This window comes from Colletotrichum fioriniae, assembly GCF_027942845.1.
Source record: "Colletotrichum fioriniae strain IMI 355084 chromosome Unknown scaffold_17, whole genome shotgun sequence".
NCBI lineage: Eukaryota > Fungi > Ascomycota > Sordariomycetes > Glomerellales > Glomerellaceae > Colletotrichum > Colletotrichum fioriniae.
In genome coordinates, this window is record NW_027076853.1 from 134670 (window position 1) to 150570 (window position 15901).

Here is a 15901-nt window from a genome sequence, read left to right on the forward strand (position 1 = left end):
CCAGGGTCGCAGGGCTCCCTGGCTTCCGCTCTCTTGTCCAAACGGTCCTCCTCCTAGGCTCCTCCTCCGTCTCAATAGCCTCGCCCGGGCTTGGCTACCTGCTCTCAATCATCAACCCTGGTTCATAGTCCAGATGACATGCAGTCGCATTGGATGGAGAAGCTTGAAAGCCCCCCTCCCATTCTGCGCCAGAAACACGTCCGCGATACCATGGGAAACGGAGGCGCTCATCCCCAAACACAGGGAATCCTGAACCTCATTCATCAACCTGTTCTCTTTTTCCTTCTGAGCCTCTCACTGCTCCTCAACACCCTGGATGAAGCACATGCCAAGATCCTCACCATGATTCCGTCCCTCGCTGCTTATCCGCCCCGGCCATCTTCGCATGGGTTCTTGCCTATTGATACTATTCTTGGACCTGTGAGGTAGATCATCAAGATAACCAGCCCTCGACTACAGTCTTACAGATCATAAGTATATAGACATCATGCCATCTTGATGCAAACATAATTCTTCTCTCGGCTCATCTCGTTTCTCATCTTCATCATCTGTCTTTTCTTCACCCTCAACTTTTTTCCCCGTTCGTTTCGTTTCTTCCCCTAGAGGGCTGGTCATACGTTTTTTCTTCAATAATCTACTTTTTTGTAACTCGCTTCTATTCTTCTCTTCCTTCGATCCTTTGTAGGCCCCCCACGCGCTGGTCCCGTATCCTACCTTTAGCTCAATATGTCTTCCCGTCTCATCACCTTCGGCTTCTTCGCCGCCTCTGTCTCCCAGGTTCTGGCCTCGTGCGCTTATGGAACTCACTTGGATCCTCGCGCTGAGGAGGGAAAGGTCAAGGTCAACAACTTTGCTTACACCGGCAGCAATGTAAGTGATCTTTTCTCTCCCTAGAAGCCGCACACCTCAATACTAACAACTTCACAAAGGGTCCCTTGAACTGGGTTGCTCTGGATACTACTGCCAACCAGCTGTGCGCCACGGGAACCACCCAGTCCCCCATCGACATGGTGGCCGGCTCCTTCAACGTTCTCCCCGGAAGCTCCATCAACCTCCAGATCCCCGACATGGCCGATGGCACCGAATTCGAGAACCTGGGAACCACCGTCGAGGTTATCGCCAAGGGTGGATCGATGCAAGTTGGAGGCAGCAATTTCACCCTGCAACAATTCCACTTCCACTTGCCCAGCGAGCATCTCGACGCCGGAAAGAGCATGGCTATGGAGATGCACATGGTCTTCGAGGGTGCCAACCAGGAGATTGCCGTCATTGGTACCTACATCGACCTGGAGCAGGGCGCTGCCGCTGCTGCCCCCGCGGCCCCTGTCGCTGAGGCTGCTCCTGTTGCCGAAGCTGCTCCCGCTGGAGGAAACGCCACTGCCGAGCGCCGCACCAAGCTGGCCCGCCGCGCTGCTACTGGAGCCGCGGCCGAAGCCCCAAAAGCCATTCCCGCGATGGGAACCAACCCGATCAAGGCCGAGGCCGCTTCTTCCAGCCTTCTTGAGACCGTCTTCTCTTCCCTCGGTGCTATCAAGGAGCCCGGTACCGTCACCAAGACTGGCGCGCTGAACATGCAGGAGGTCGTCACCCTTCTCTCCGCCGGTAGCTTCCAAAGGTACGATCCACGTTTGATAGTCTTTTCTGGTTTCCAATGTCTAATCCTTCTGCAGCTACATGGGTTCCCTCACTACTCCTCCCTGCTCCGAGGGTGTTCAGTGGCTCGTCTCAACTCAGCGCCTGATGGTCCAGCCCCAAACTTTCACTGCCGTCCGCGATGTCATTGGTTTCAATGCTCGATTCCCCCAGAACACCCTCGGCCAGGCCAACATCATCCAGGTCGCCCAGCAGAGTCTTACTAGCGCCAACATTGCCAACCCTGTTGCTGCTGCTCCCGCTGTCGCTGCTCCTGTCGCCGCTGCGCCCGCCGCTCCTGCTGCTGAGGCTGCCAAGGAAGCTGCTCCCGCCGCCGCCCCGGTCACTCACGCCTAGGCGATCAATAACGGTCAGCCGGCGAGGACAGCGAAAAACTCAGCGTCGCGAGGAATCATTGCGCCATAGCTGAAGCAGTAGGTTGGGCCAGGATGTGCAAGGATGCTCGATGCCTGTTTTGAGTTCAATTGTACCCTGGTCTCATGCCGATGGATGGAGGAAGGCCGACGGAAAAGCAGTCCCGGGCGCTGCATTTGCAACTGGGACAAAATAACCTTAACACCAGCCAGCTGCGCGCATTTGTACAGACATGACTAATTGACGGAAAGTTGCACCTGGGCCATTGTCTTTGGATCTCACTTGCCTATGAGGCATGTGGGTTGACCTGTAATTACCAATGCATCTTCGATGAAGCCCAGTGCCAAAGGCCCAATTGCAGAGAATAACATCGAGACAGCGGACAGTGGGGGAAATACCACGGGGCTCTGGAATACCAATGCATAGCAGTTTACTGAGTCAAGACGCATAATGGTGGAATAATGATAAGATGGGCATAGATAGCTAGACAGAGACAAAAAGTAACACGAGTCAACTGCAGGATATCCCACCAATTCAAGTGACCATGTATCCCGGCCGCAGCGCGCATGTCCGAATAGAGGTCGTCGTCAGAACTCCCGGGTTAACGAGAACGAGTTTCCTCATAGACCACGGGCAGAGACGAATTCATCAATGAAATGCTCTTGGTGTTAGGCCAAGATACCAAGACAGGTGGAAATAGAAGCGGCATTTTTTCTTTTCTCAAATTTGCTGAATCTAATCAATCTGGGAAAAGACTAGGGGGGGGAGGAGGCAAGAGCCGCAAGAACTTGATAAGAAAAAAGAGGTGTTTCGTATAATTTGTTAAACGCTCTTGGTGGCCGGCTTGGCGGCTACCGATTGATTGCGCGGCTCTTTTTTTTTTTTTGAGAAGTTCTCTTTTGGCAAGTCCTTTGCTCTGCCGCTTGATCTTTGTGTGTATATTTGCCCGTTTCCGCGTTTGATTCGCAAGGATATGCTGGGTTTGAGGGGATCTGTGCTTGGTGTTTGAGGGTTTGAGAGCCGCGACTCGTGGTGGCTGGACAAAAGCGTGACGAGAGCAGAACTAATGTGCCGGTCCGGGTCGGTCGGTCGGTCGGTTCGGCACCTCGAGTACCAAAGGTGAGGTAGGATGGGGGCGGTTTGCGAGAGGCAAGAAGGGAATGGCCAAGAAATAGGTGCCGGCCGGGTGACGATATCTCCCACGTGGGTGTTTTGGGGCCGTGCTGATGGCGGTGCGTCGTCTTGGGGGGGCCAAGGGCCAAGGTGTCGGGTGTTTTGCTTGGGATGTGTAGTAATTTGTAGCATTTAGATTGAGTGTTTCCGGGCAGCTACGAACAGAGCGCATCGGACTCGTGTATCTCAGACTGTCATGTTTATGAGGGAAACGTGGGGGTTTATCCTTCTAGTATGCTATTTGATAGGATTTCTTAGCTTTGCTTCCCTCGGATACCCCAGGCACACGTAGTTTTCAACGTGGACAGCGAGGGGTCGACTTGCGCAACTTAGATTGAGATCGACTTGAAGTGGTTCATGAATGGGTTAACATGGTATTGATGAGTGACTATGTGATACTCTAGGGTTTACATCAGTTGCATATTTATCATCGGGTTCCAATTTTGGAATAGAGGGGGAGGTATATACATGTGTTGGACGATGGCCGCGGAGGCCAATGACTTGTAAGTATAGGCACTCAAGGTGTTCTCCCCATATCAGGCGCACGCGTCTTCTGTCTCGTTCTTAACATCACTCACCATTATCACTCGCGTAACTTCTTGTTCCGCAAGCATTGCTACACTGCGTACCAAAACGACAAGAATCTCAACGATATGTCCTTTGACGGCTATTTCGGGGCAAGTTTAATATACGGTGGTGAAGTGCTGCAGAAAGGTTTACTAGTACCTTCTCAGCCAATCGTTGTTTGCTAGTGGCCTGCGCGACTTCGCGATCAATAAGGGATATCTACTCCCCCCCCCAAAGAGAGTATCTTTCCTACGACCATCTTTAGATATCTTCAAGAGTGTTGCCTCTTCCACTATGTCTTCGTAGTTCATAATTTCAGAGGGAAATGAGCGACTTGTTAGGTAACTCTGCGAAGCCTATTTTATCTGACCCGGTGATGCTGGGGCCTGGGGGAGTAGGCTGGGTTACGACGTCTTGCTGGTGCCAATGAATGAAGATTTGGTTGAGGATGAACAATAGATTTACGTCCCTGATCTTTGATTTCTCAGTGTGATACGGATAAATGGCAGTTGTAGTCGATGGGGCGACTTCTTCATAGCGTAGCCGGTGGGCGGGTGATGCATGATGGCTCATCCGGGTTAAGTGGACCCTCTCGTCGGCGCCGGGCCCGATACTGGTTAGGTAGACCTCAGGCGTGTGGGGCCGGAACGGTAGCGCTTACTTTGCATCAACATCACCTTCCCTTGCGGGTCGTTTGAGAAGGCAGATCTACGCATTTCAGCAAGGTCTGAGATAGGCTTCGAGTGGGAGGGAAAGATATAAAGACAAGACGCCGACTCTATGCTTCTCTCTGCTAGAATCGTTCCGCCTGAACAATACAGTCACGAGAATCACAAAAACCCAGCCACTCCACGAAAATCCTCAAAATGGCCGACTCCGCGGCAAACCTCCCACCCCTCCTCACACCTCCCACCTCCTCGCCTTCACAACATCCCTCAACCTCCCGCCACCAACCCACACAGAGCCCCTAACAGTAACGGCAGCCTTCCACAGCATCTACCTCCTCCACTTCGACCCCTCCGCCGTCACGCACCTCACCCCAGCACGTCCCAACCCAGACGGCACCATAACCCTCGTGCTCCGCGTCGCGGGCCCGCACCTCCCGCGCATAAAGACAGAAAACGAAGTCGCCATGATGCGTTGGGTCCGGCAACGCACCGCCGTCCCCGTGCCCGCCGTGCTGCGCTGGGATTCTTCTTGTGAGAATGTGCTGGGGTGCGAGTTTACGCTGCTGGAGAGGGTCGACGGTGTGAGTGCGGATAAGGTGTTTTGGGAGCTGGGGGAGGGTGCGCGGAGGAGGCTTGTCGAGCAGCTTGTCGGCTTTCTCGCGGAGGTGTGGGAGAGTTCGAAGGGTGGCGTGTGGAAGCATGTTGGCGGGTTGAGGGTTGATGATACGGGGGAGATTGTACCGGGTCCCGTGGTGGATGAATGGTTTTGGATGGAGCCTGAGATTTCGCGGTGCTGGGACGGGGAGACGACCGAGACGCTGAATCCTGTTGCGGGTGCGTTTTCGGGGTGGGCCGAGCAGCTTGAGAAGAGCGTCAAGAAGTACGTCTACGCTATCGAGAGGCACCCTTCGCTCGAGTGGATGAGGGATGTCGTGCCGAGACTCGAGGCGTATAGGGAGTATGTCAAGGTTCACACGGACGAGGTGGATGATACGCGGTATGTACTCTCGCACCGGGATCTACACCTTGCAAATGTCATGGTTGACGGGGAGGGAAACGTGACGGGGATTCTGGATTGGGAATTTGGTGGTGTGGTGCCTGGGCCGAGGTGGGATCCGCCGAATGCGTTTTTGTACCCTTGGGGCGGAGGGGATGATGAGATGGTGGCCAAGGCGGAGAGGGAGAGAATGAGGGGGTGGGCGAGGGAAATATGTCGGGAGAAGGGGATCGAAGGGGAGGTTGTGGCTGGATGGCCTTACAAGGGCGTTCAGGAGACGGTGCAGAAGGTCGCGAACTTTACGAGGGCGATCTGTGAGGTTTGTCCTAGAGGAAAGGGGGAGAAGGCGAAGGCGTGGAGGGTGAGTCTAGAGAGCGAGTTGACGAAGCTGGGGTTGTGACCGGTATTGTGTTTGATGTTCATAAGTAGAAGCCACATTTCAACTATTACAATAGATTCGAGGTATTTCTAGCATCATATACACATTACAAACACTCCTAATAGACGAATTGTCCGCAGTGCCGCAGGTATCTTGAAAGGAAACAAGTCCATCATCCCTTCCCCAGCCCCTCGGCTCGTCATGCTCCTGTTCAAGCACAACATTTTCACCTTCCGACCCGGCCTAAACTAGTTAACCTTGACGCCGGGCTACTCCCATCCAGCTCAGCATAGTACTGCGGAACAGGCAGCTCTGTCACCTCTTGACGATTCCCATCATGCTGGTGTGCGTAAAGCTCGTGATACCGCGGCGCAGGAGACATGGATTTATCCGGCTCAAGAGGCCTCGCATGGTATTCTTCGACGACTGGCACAGTTTCTCCTGCCCTTCGCTGCTGCTTGCGCTTCTTACGCCATAGGAAGAACCCGAGGATGGCCAGCGCGATGACCCCTACCGCAGCACCTACGCCGATTCCAATGGCGGTCGGCAACGGGAGGCCTACGGACTCGGGCGTCGACGTTGCTCCCGAGGGTGAAAGTGTCGTGGTAGATGCAGTTTCTCGAGGCAGGGCGGGGGTGTTGACGTTGACTGCGTTTGTGGGTGTTGCAGTTGCGTCAGTGACGGTGACTCTTGCTGTTGAAGTGGCTGCTGTCTCCTCGATATTCCAACCCAGCACTGCGATGGCACCAACAAAACCTAGCTGGGTGAGGGTTGACGTCACCATTGTCCAGCTTGAAGTATCCGGAGCGGATGTCGATGCATAGGTTATCACCGCTCCAGACAGGAGATCCGAACGGCAGTCTCCTTCAACCGACCCGGCAATACCTCTGATCAGAGTGTAGTCTCTATGACGACTAATCAGCAACGATCACTCATGTACCGAGAAACTCTCGATCATCAGCGACACTCACTGTGGGCAGCACATGGCAAGTGTACTGCTCGTATCGTTCTTGACGGACGTCGCAACCGTCACCCAGCGCTCAGGACATACCAGAGGCCCGATACTAACAGCGGTATGGCCCTCGCCGTCGTTGAGACCGAGACGTCCTTGCTCCCACCACGTTGTGACGGCTGGTGGGGCACATCGCACTCTGGTGTCAATGTCGATACCGTAACCTGGGTCATACGCCGCGAGAGAGAAGCCGTTAAGACGATAGATGGTAGAACAGCTTGTCGGTGGTGTGAAGGCGGTCGGGAGCGCAATGAAGGACGTGACTGTACCGTTCTCGTCTGTCTCAGCGGGATATGCTATCGCCATTGTCAACGAAGCCTCCAAGCCATAATAGCCATGAGATCAAGTAGTGATGATGAGAAGGGAAAGACGATGAATTTGCTAAGGCCTTTGATCCAGGGGACTCGAAGAAGGCGAAGCTGATCTATCTGTTGCCAATGCTGTAGATTCAAGGCGCCCTTGTCTTTCAAACGGGTGGACCCGGCATGCTGGTATTCTTGCATCAGTCTACATGGTGAGGCCCTACAAGATTGTGGTGTCTTTCTTTGTTGGTTCCCGAATTCAATTCCCACGTTTAGACAACCGGGGGTTCCTGTTTGCCTGCATTCCAGGTTGTGAATGAGAGCCATAAGTTGGCCAGGCCTGAGGTGGACTCTGGAGACAATGTCCAGCGCTTGCGTATCTCGAGAAAACAGGCCCCAAAGATGGAAAGAACCCCCGAGTAACGAGTTCCAACATCGTGCAGTTTTGTGGAACCCAGGCGAATGACATCTCGAGATCTTGCGATGCCAAGATTCAATCAGGCCGTTACCAACTCTTTGGTATCCAATTGAAAGGGAAGGTGCTTGATTGCTCCTTCCCATGCCCGAAAGCGAAAACTTGAGGAAACTACGTCTTGCATCCTTGGCACCTAAGGTACCTAGTTGCAATTACCGCCCGTTGGTTGTTCTTGCCTCTGCATGATGGCTCGTCGGGTACCTCTTCCACAGCGTGCAGGCCAGGCCCGAGGGCGCTAAGCGCTGGCGCTTCTGATTATTGTTCCTGAATGGGAGAACATATCCATTCCTCTGATTCTTTTTCATTGAGTTCATTTCCTCTTCATTGCGTCTTGGGAGTGACTGCCAATTCTAGTTCTGTATTCATCACACTCATTTACCGTAGCGAAAACACCACGATGGGCACCTCACCGAACCGACGAGGTCGGCACTCACCCACGCGATCCAAGGCCGGTGGTTCGGCCTCCCGTGATTCTCAGCTTGCTATGCACTTGTCCAGCGAGAAGAAGAATTCACTGAGACGGAGGATACGCAATGTCCTCATTGGCATATTTGTCTCTGGAGTTCTTGTCGCATGCCTTAGAGGATATTTCTTTGATCATGCTCTGGGACACATGCAATACAGCCCACAAGCCCAATTTACCGACTGGGATGATAGAAGAGAGGAAGTGAGAGATGTGTTCCTGACGAGCTGGACTGCTTACAAGAAACACGCTTGGGGTAAGATGCCCCTTGTATCAAGCCGCCCGTTGCCCAAATGCAACTAACACGCCAACTTTTTCAAGGCAACGATGTCTTCCATCCTCTATCCAAGAGAGGAGAAAACATGTCTCCCAAGGGCCTAGGCTGGATCATAGTCGATAGCATAGACACCATGATGCTCATGAATCTGACACAGCCCCTCGCTGACGCCCGGAGATGGTTGCACCGCAGCCTCACTTGGGACCAAGACCAAGACGTAAACACCTTTGAGACGACGATCCGTATGCTGGGCGGCCTCCTCTCAGCACACTACCTCTCAACCCAGCTGCCGCACGTCGCGTCCAAAAGAGACTCCCTCTACCTCTCCAAGGCGATCGATCTGGCGGACCGGCTCTTGGTGGCGTTCGACTCAAACTCTGGGATCCCTCTTGCGAGCGTCAATATCGGCAAGAGGGGATTGCATCGCATGCGGACGGCGGGGCTTCGTCCACGGCTGAGGCTGCCACTGTGCAGCTTGAAATGAAGTACCTTTCTCAGTTGACTGGGAATGATATTTACTGGAAAAAGGCAGAGCGCGTGATGAAAGTTCTGGATGACCAGAAGATGGAGGGTGGTCTACTGCCCATTTTCGTGCATCCCAGCCACGGGCTCTTCACAACCAGGGAGATCCGGCTCGGAAGTCGAGGTGACTCGTACTATGGTAGGATCAAGCCCCCCTTACGCGCTGACCCTATGACTGACGCCACGTAGAGTACCTGGCGAAGCAGTACCTTCAAACAGGCGAAGTCATATATCGTGATATGTGGGAAGATGCCTTGGGTGGCATTGCGAAACACCTCGTCACGACAACGCGAAACGCAGCACTGAAGTTCGTGGCGGAGCTTCCCACCGGCGTGGGAGGGCCGCTCTCTCCAAAGATGGACCATCTCGTCTGCTTTCTCCCAGGCACAATCGCCATGGCTGTGAGTTTCTCAAGCCTCTCGTTGTGTCATTTTCTAGGGAAACAACCGACTGAACCCTACCATGACAGGCAACAGAAGGGCGGCCTCTTGCGGAAGCGCGTCGTGACCCGGGCTGGACGCCTCAGCATGAAGACGACATCGAGCTTGCGATAGAGATCATGAATACCTGCTGGGGCATGTACGCCGTCACCGACACCGGCCTCGCCCCTGAGATTGCGTGGTTCAACGCCACGGAAGCAGACCTTCAGCCCGGACCCGGCGACAGATGGTTGCGGAAAGAAAGTAATGGTGCGTTGCCGTCTTTCTTCCCATCTTTCCAATCAAAGAACTCTTGTGCTAATGGAGCGTTTAGCGCTGTCAAAATGGAAAAAGGACTTCATTATCAAGCCTCTAGACGCTCACAACCTGCAAAGACCCGAGACGGTAGAGAGTCTGTTCATGATGTACCGCATCACTGGCAACGCCATGTACCGAGAATGGGGCTGGAAGATTTTCCAGTCGTTTCAGAAGCATGCTCTAGTGCCTGACGGGGAGGGTTACACCAGTCTAAATGATGTGCGGACGGTGCCCGCGGCGACGAGGGATAATATGGAGAGTTTCTGGCTGGTAAGTGATATATCAAGTGGTCGAAAGATAAAGCGACATGCAAAGCAGACTTTGAGCTGACGTTTCTGACTGCAGGCTGAGACTTTGAAGTATTTGTATTTGCTGTTCTCGCCGACAGACTATATGCCACTAACAGAGGTCGTCTTCAACACGGAAGCCCATCCTTTTCCAAGGTTTACGCTACGGAGCTCATTAAAGACTGGCTGGGAAAGATTGCTGCGATGATAGCCGTTCAAAAAATATTTGAAATTAGGATTGATGTAATTACGTGTAGGAAATCAGCCTTGAAGTGAAAGGTGTTCGACTTACTCTTCACCTTCGTCTTCGCTGAGAGGAATGATTCTGGCCAAAGAATGCAAGCTTCGCAAACATTGGGTAATCTTTTGCTAGGCCGACTTCGATTGATTGTTTTGTTACCTTGGCGAGGGATGTCTGTGGTAATAATCACCTGAGCTCCTCCGAGAGGCTCGGCGAGTGGCAGAAAACTCAGTCACCGAGACTTTGCTGATAACTTCAATGATACAGGTTCGTTGGGGAATGGACTCGATGCAGCAATTGAGTCCACGATGAGACTTAAAGCTGAAGTTTCATGTCGTTCCTTAGTATCAGTGGCTACGAGCACCAACTAAAAGTAAACCTCGGAGTATCTCGCACTCGTTTTCAAACCGAGATTTAGAAACCTAGCTTGTAAGTACTTCGATGGGTATTGCTCGTCCACCTTTGAGTTTCTTCCTCATATGGAGCAGGCGATTGATGGAGACAATACCCCACCTGATTCCGCGGGGCTAAGAAGCTAGGTGACATTGGATCTGACTGAATGTAGTGCATCATCGCGCATGTCGGAATTCGGCTATCAACCCAAGCCATTTAAACCAGGAAATCTTGATGGTTGTTCAAGCTTTCGGGGCCGAAGCGAAAGCCATTGCCAAGGCCTTTGTCCAAGTTTGGGGTATTGCAGAAAGTTCTCCGAAACTCGTTGGAGACGTCAAAAGAGTAACGGCAATCAGAAATTCGATCAAACGCCGTAAGGGAATCTAGAGTTGACTTTTCGATGGCCAGGATAAGATTCAGAGCACTCGCAAATCACACGACCAAACAATGTCATCCCAAAAAAGAGCCAGCTTCCCTGGTTAACCCCCAACTTTCAAGAGGCGTTTCGCCGGGCGGATATGGAACGGTAAAGTATCCGGTGAGTTGCCGCAACTATCGGTGTTTATGCCGCTCAATAGCCGCTGAAACCCGGGCGCGTTGGTCCAAATTGACAAATGGTCACGCTTTCGTCCAATAGTAGCAAATTTCTCCGAACTCAACTCCACGTCTACACGTGTTGCTACGCAGAAAGTTGCGGGTTTATGAGACGAGTCAGTACTGTGTACATGCAATGCGCTACTTTAGTTTGGATCTTGGACCATCTGGGTAAATTTGGGGGCTCTGGGGAGTTTCTACTTTCTCTAAGAGAGGGGCTATTATGAGTTGCCATCACGCAAATGGCTGCTGGGATCATGTCAGCAAGCCAAGTTCGGGGTTCTTTCCCTCCCCGCCCCCCTCCCCCACCTTGACGACGCCAACGACAAGCCGGATGGCTTCGTTATTGATGTCGTCGAGTGGGAACTTGGTGCGGATCTGGTGCTGTTCCCCCACCATCCCACCCATCCAGCCCGTTCATTCCATGGAATATCCATTTACCCCCGCTTACACGAAAGCTGTCGCGCGCATTGTGTTTTATTGGATCGCGGTCTCTCCGTCATCGGTATGCCTTGCCCCGAGGTTAGGTAAAACCAGACGTGACCCCTCGCTCTTTTTCTTCCAGATGCTCTCGTTTCTCTGATGTTTCTTCACGATCTCTTCAGTATTCAGATTCTCCTCTCATACCTCTCATAATGTAAGAGCCTCCGGTGCTTCCCCAAGCTTCCAATTGGGGACCAAAATCACTAACATACCAAACCTCTAGATCTCATAAACCATCAACACACACGTCACAACCATGAAGCTCCTCTACCCCACCTCCCTCAAGCTCGACGTCGACAGCCTCCAGGGCTTCTCCGTCGACCTCGTCCCCTACGACGTAAAGACCACCATCCCCGAGGAGCACACAGACGCCGAGATCCTCGTCACCTGGACAAACTCAGCCGACAACCTCAAGGACGCCGCCGCCCGCCTCAAGAACATCAAGTGGATCCAGTCCCTCGCCGCCGGACCCAACGACGTCCTCTCCGCCGGCTTCGACACCTCCAAGGTCACAGTCACCACGGGATCAGGCCTCCACGACCACACCGTCGCAGAGCACGCCCTCGGCCTCCTCCTCAACGCCGCCCGCCGCTTCTACGAGATGCGCGACTACCAGCTCCAGTCCAAGTGGCCTGGCCACCTCGGCGGCCCCCAGCCCGACCGCCCCGCCAATGCCTTCACCACCCTCCGCGACGCCCGCGTGCTCATCTGGGGCTTCGGCAACATTGCCAAGTCGCTCACCCCGCACCTCCGGGGCCTCGGCGCCCAGGTCAAGGGCGTCGCGCGCAACGCGGGCATCCGCGACGGCGTCGAGGTCTACGGCGAGGACAAGCTCGCCGAGCTGCTCCCCGAGACGGACGCCCTCGTCATGATCCTGCCCGGGTCCGAGTCTACCAAGAACGCCTTGAATGCCGCGCGCCTCAAGCAGCTGCCCAAGCACGCGTGGATCGTCAACGTCGGCCGCGGCACGTCCATTGACGAGGAGGCGCTCGTGGATGCGCTCGAGGCGGGCGAGGTCGGCGGTGCGGCGCTGGATGTGTTTGTTACGGAGCCGTTGCCTGAGTCCAGCCGGCTGTGGAAAGCGCCGAATGTTGTTGTGTCGCCGCACGCTGCTGGTGGAAGGCCGCAGGGCGCGGAGGCGTTGATTGCGTATAACTTGAGGCGGTTCCGTGCTAGTCAGTCGTTGAAGAATGTCATCTGAGGTGCGGCGGCTTTTTGTGAAAAAAGAAAATGGATGGAGAGCGTGGTTTGGTGAATAATAGACATGATTGATACAATACTGAATACAAAACGACCTTCATGATTCCACACTTCAGCTTATGCGCTGCCCCTTTCGCCGTTGCTCAGAACTCAACAGTGTGCCATGAGTAGAAAGACGGGCAAAAGTACCATGATCCCTTTCCGTCATTCGTTTACCACCTCGCTCAAGAATCGAACGGCTCCGCAATCTTCTTCGCCCAATATACCTCCTCAGTCCACGACCACACCGTAATATCAAGTGTTTCCTTCCAGTTATGTGTCTTCTCCATCCATGCTTCATGACAAGCCTTCTGCAAGTCCTCTCGGGTCATTCCCTCGAGGTTTTGATGATACTTGCCATCCTCAAGCTGGCACCAACCCCGGAGCAATCGGCACCGATCCTCTGCCGACGTGCGACCAACCTCCCAGTGAAGCCATTCGCTCACCCGGAAGACAGCGTAGTCCGGGATGGAGGTCAACGGCACCACATCAAACTCCTCGGCGCAAAGTTCGAGCTGTTCCTGTGTGAGCTCCTCCGTCTGGTCTTCCATGCCTCCCATGATCGTATCCTCTCCTTCAGCTTGTAGTTGAGCCCCCGGCAGGACGAAGTTCTTCAAAGCTCTGGTGAGCTTCATGCTTCTGCCAGTGATGATGATCGTTGTGGCCCATTTTAAGACGGCATCGTACGTCTTGGCCAGAATCAATCTGTTCTCCGGGTCGTCGATGACACCGGGACTGTAACCGAGAACAAGCGCCATAACAAAGTGGCCGCGGCGGTGGACTCGTCCGACTGTGGAAATGCTGACTGTAGCTGGTACAAGATGTGCTCCTTGTGTTACGTCCCATTTCAGATCCGAGAACGCCTTGACGGCAGAGGGGACGATGACTTCAAAGGCCTTGCCGTGGGGTGGCACTCTTCCGGTGAAGACGTTGTTCCAAGTATCTTCACGCAAACGCGCAGCGACTTCGTCCGTGTCACGCACGAGGTAATCTTCCGGCCTCATCAAGGTAAGACCCAGCTTCTTCCGCTCCAAGGCAGAAAGGTCGTACTTTTGCTTGATGGCGTCCTTCAAGCCGTTGAACCAGGCAGAGGCGTCTTCGGGGGTCTTGGGCTTCACGGCCGGTTCTAGGTCGATCCACGGGAACGTCTCGCGATCACCGTTCTGAGCGACTAAAAGGCCGTTCGGAGAACGTTAGCAAAGCGTTCTGGGCTGAATGTACGAGGATCACCGCGGTGGTACTCACACTTCTCATGGATGTAGCTCCATACATTAAAGTCCACATACCAGGCGAACCATGCAGTCGAAACGGAATCGCGGCCCTCGTGGATCAGTGATCTCGCCATTGCATTTGCTCTCGCAGCCTTGACATGTTCGTAGTCGAATTTGCGAGGCATGTTCAGTTCCCTGAACTTTCCTTGGACAATTTCCGCTCTTCCTACCGCTGCGAGAGCGATGTTCTCATCCTCCTCGCTCTCAATAATCATCTTCTTCGATGGATCTGTAATTGTTGGTTTGCTCCGAGTCCGCGATGATAATTTCGATGGCTTTTCGTGGGATGGGGAATTTGTGGGTGGAAGAAGAATTAGTTTAACGATATGGTGGAGGAAAGAAGTGATGAGGCTAAGAGAGGAAACTCGAGGCAGGTCCTGTGTTCCTGGTTTTCCTCGCGGCAGCAATAAGGGTGTACTGGCTACTCTTTTCCCTGTTAATATATTCAGGGCGGGAGCCCGTCGTCCATCTAGAGGTCACAGGTGCCGACTAATCGTGCTCGACCGTGTGATGTGAGTTACCTCAGGCTCCTTAGTCTCTTTCCCGGGTGCATGAGAAAGTAAAAGAACCGGCTTGTCAAAAGATGTCTCTCTCTCTTTCAATCGCCTTGAGACGTGGAGATTTCGATGGTGGCAAAACGTTGAGAAAGCACTTTGTTGTGAAATACCAGCGCAGGATATGGTATCTTAGTGGACTTCAATAAGCGATACTGAATGAAAGAAGCTTGACAACGATTTAGCACAAGTAAGCACCATCTCATATGAAGCCTCCAGATGGAGCCATTTGCCAAAGACGAAAACTGCATGACGCTTTCTGATCTCTAGCTGTTACTCAAACTCAGGTACTTGGGGTTGAGTAGTAGTTAAACCATACAAGAACTGATTTCAACCTGTTGCCGTTGCAAGACACCAACACTGTCCACTCAGCATACGCCTGTTCCTCATCTATGCCGTCGTAATGGTCAAGCTATTTCACCAATGAGTACCACTTTTGGGAACCCTTTTCAAAGATTGAGCAAGCTCAGTAGTAGATCAAAATGCTCTTCTAGGTGTGCTTTGGCACAGGGAAGTTTTCTAGTCGTAAATTAGGCTATTGGAGGTCTTCATGGTGGAACGAGCTCGCAAACTTGGCAAGTTGACATCATTTGAGTATGCAGAAGTCTTTGAGCTATCGATGTTCGCGACGCTGGTTACTGAACGAGAGACTTCCGAAACAAAGAACTTTCCCCAACATACACCTTTATCAGTATTTTGTCTTCTTCCACTGAGGGTATCTCAGACTGTCCTCGATTAAGGCATATGAGCTAAGTCAACTGTCTAGCAAAAAGATCGCTTCCTAATGGATCGCATTCAAATCAAGTTCCTATGGTAACAACTTCGAGTGTTAGGAGCGTAGAATAGCTCATCTGCAATCTGGTTTTCTCATCAGAGCCTCGACCCTCCATGGAGAAATCTGAAGTTTAGCTCAATTTCTTTTTTCCCTTCCGAATCTCGCGTACTTTTGTAAACATTTCAAAACTAGAATCATTTGAAACCAGATGTGCTGCTACAGTATTGAGCCTGCGATGTTACGGGCTAGACCCGATTAGTGGATCCGAGCCTCAGCCCGGATACTGCCACGGCTCACCGCGCCGTTTCCGCGGAGGTCCCACTTGAGCGCTTTTCCTCCGCGGAATCCCCGCTCCAGAAGTCTCTACTCCTTAGCTTAGATTCTATATACTGAAATCACCCCTACGTGGACTCACGAGGGCTGGACTCTTAACATGCGATTCTGCATTGTACATGCTTGCTGATCGTACATGCGCGAGTTTGGCC

At 52.9% G+C, this 15901-nt stretch overlaps 5 protein-coding genes across 5 annotated transcripts; 4 read left to right on the plus strand and 1 right to left on the minus strand.

The window, feature by feature from the left end:
* Positions 1 to 726: 726 nt before the first annotated feature.
* Positions 727 to 1989, plus strand: N0V96_011248 (uncharacterized protein; the record flags this gene model as incomplete). Its single annotated transcript, XM_053198938.1, has 3 exons — positions 727 to 870; positions 930 to 1615; positions 1671 to 1989. 3 exons carry the CDS (start codon positions 727 to 729, stop codon positions 1987 to 1989), a joined length of 1149 nt encoding a protein of 382 aa, XP_053043600.1.
* Positions 1990 to 4879: 2890 nt separating this feature from the next.
* N0V96_011249 (uncharacterized protein) lies at positions 4880 to 5812 on the plus strand (the record flags this gene model as incomplete). The annotated part of the gene is made up of 1 exon (XM_053198939.2): positions 4880 to 5812. One exon carries the CDS (start codon positions 4880 to 4882, stop codon positions 5810 to 5812), a length of 933 nt encoding a protein of 310 aa, XP_053043601.2.
* Positions 5813 to 8336: 2524 nt separating this feature from the next.
* Positions 8337 to 10074, plus strand: MNS1_2 (mannosyl-oligosaccharide alpha-1,2-mannosidase; the record flags this gene model as incomplete). The annotated part of the gene is made up of 6 exons (XM_065759214.1): positions 8337 to 8717; positions 8795 to 8981; positions 9032 to 9243; positions 9312 to 9531; positions 9596 to 9849; positions 9925 to 10074. The coding sequence occupies 6 exons, from the start codon at positions 8337 to 8339 to the stop codon at positions 10072 to 10074; spliced, it is 1404 nt and encodes a 467-aa protein (XP_065612111.1).
* A 1759-nt stretch (positions 10075 to 11833) lies between these two features.
* On the plus strand, positions 11834 to 12778 carry N0V96_011251 (uncharacterized protein; the record flags this gene model as incomplete). The annotated part of the gene is made up of 1 exon (XM_053198941.1): positions 11834 to 12778. The coding sequence occupies one exon, from the start codon at positions 11834 to 11836 to the stop codon at positions 12776 to 12778; it is 945 nt and encodes a 314-aa protein (XP_053043603.1).
* A 223-nt stretch (positions 12779 to 13001) lies between these two features.
* N0V96_011252 (uncharacterized protein) lies at positions 13002 to 14302 on the minus strand (the record flags this gene model as incomplete). The annotated part of the gene is made up of 2 exons (XM_053198942.2): positions 13002 to 13987; positions 14062 to 14302. The coding sequence occupies 2 exons, from the start codon at positions 14300 to 14302 to the stop codon at positions 13002 to 13004; spliced, it is 1227 nt and encodes a 408-aa protein (XP_053043604.2).
* Between the last annotated feature and the right edge of the window lie 1599 nt (positions 14303 to 15901).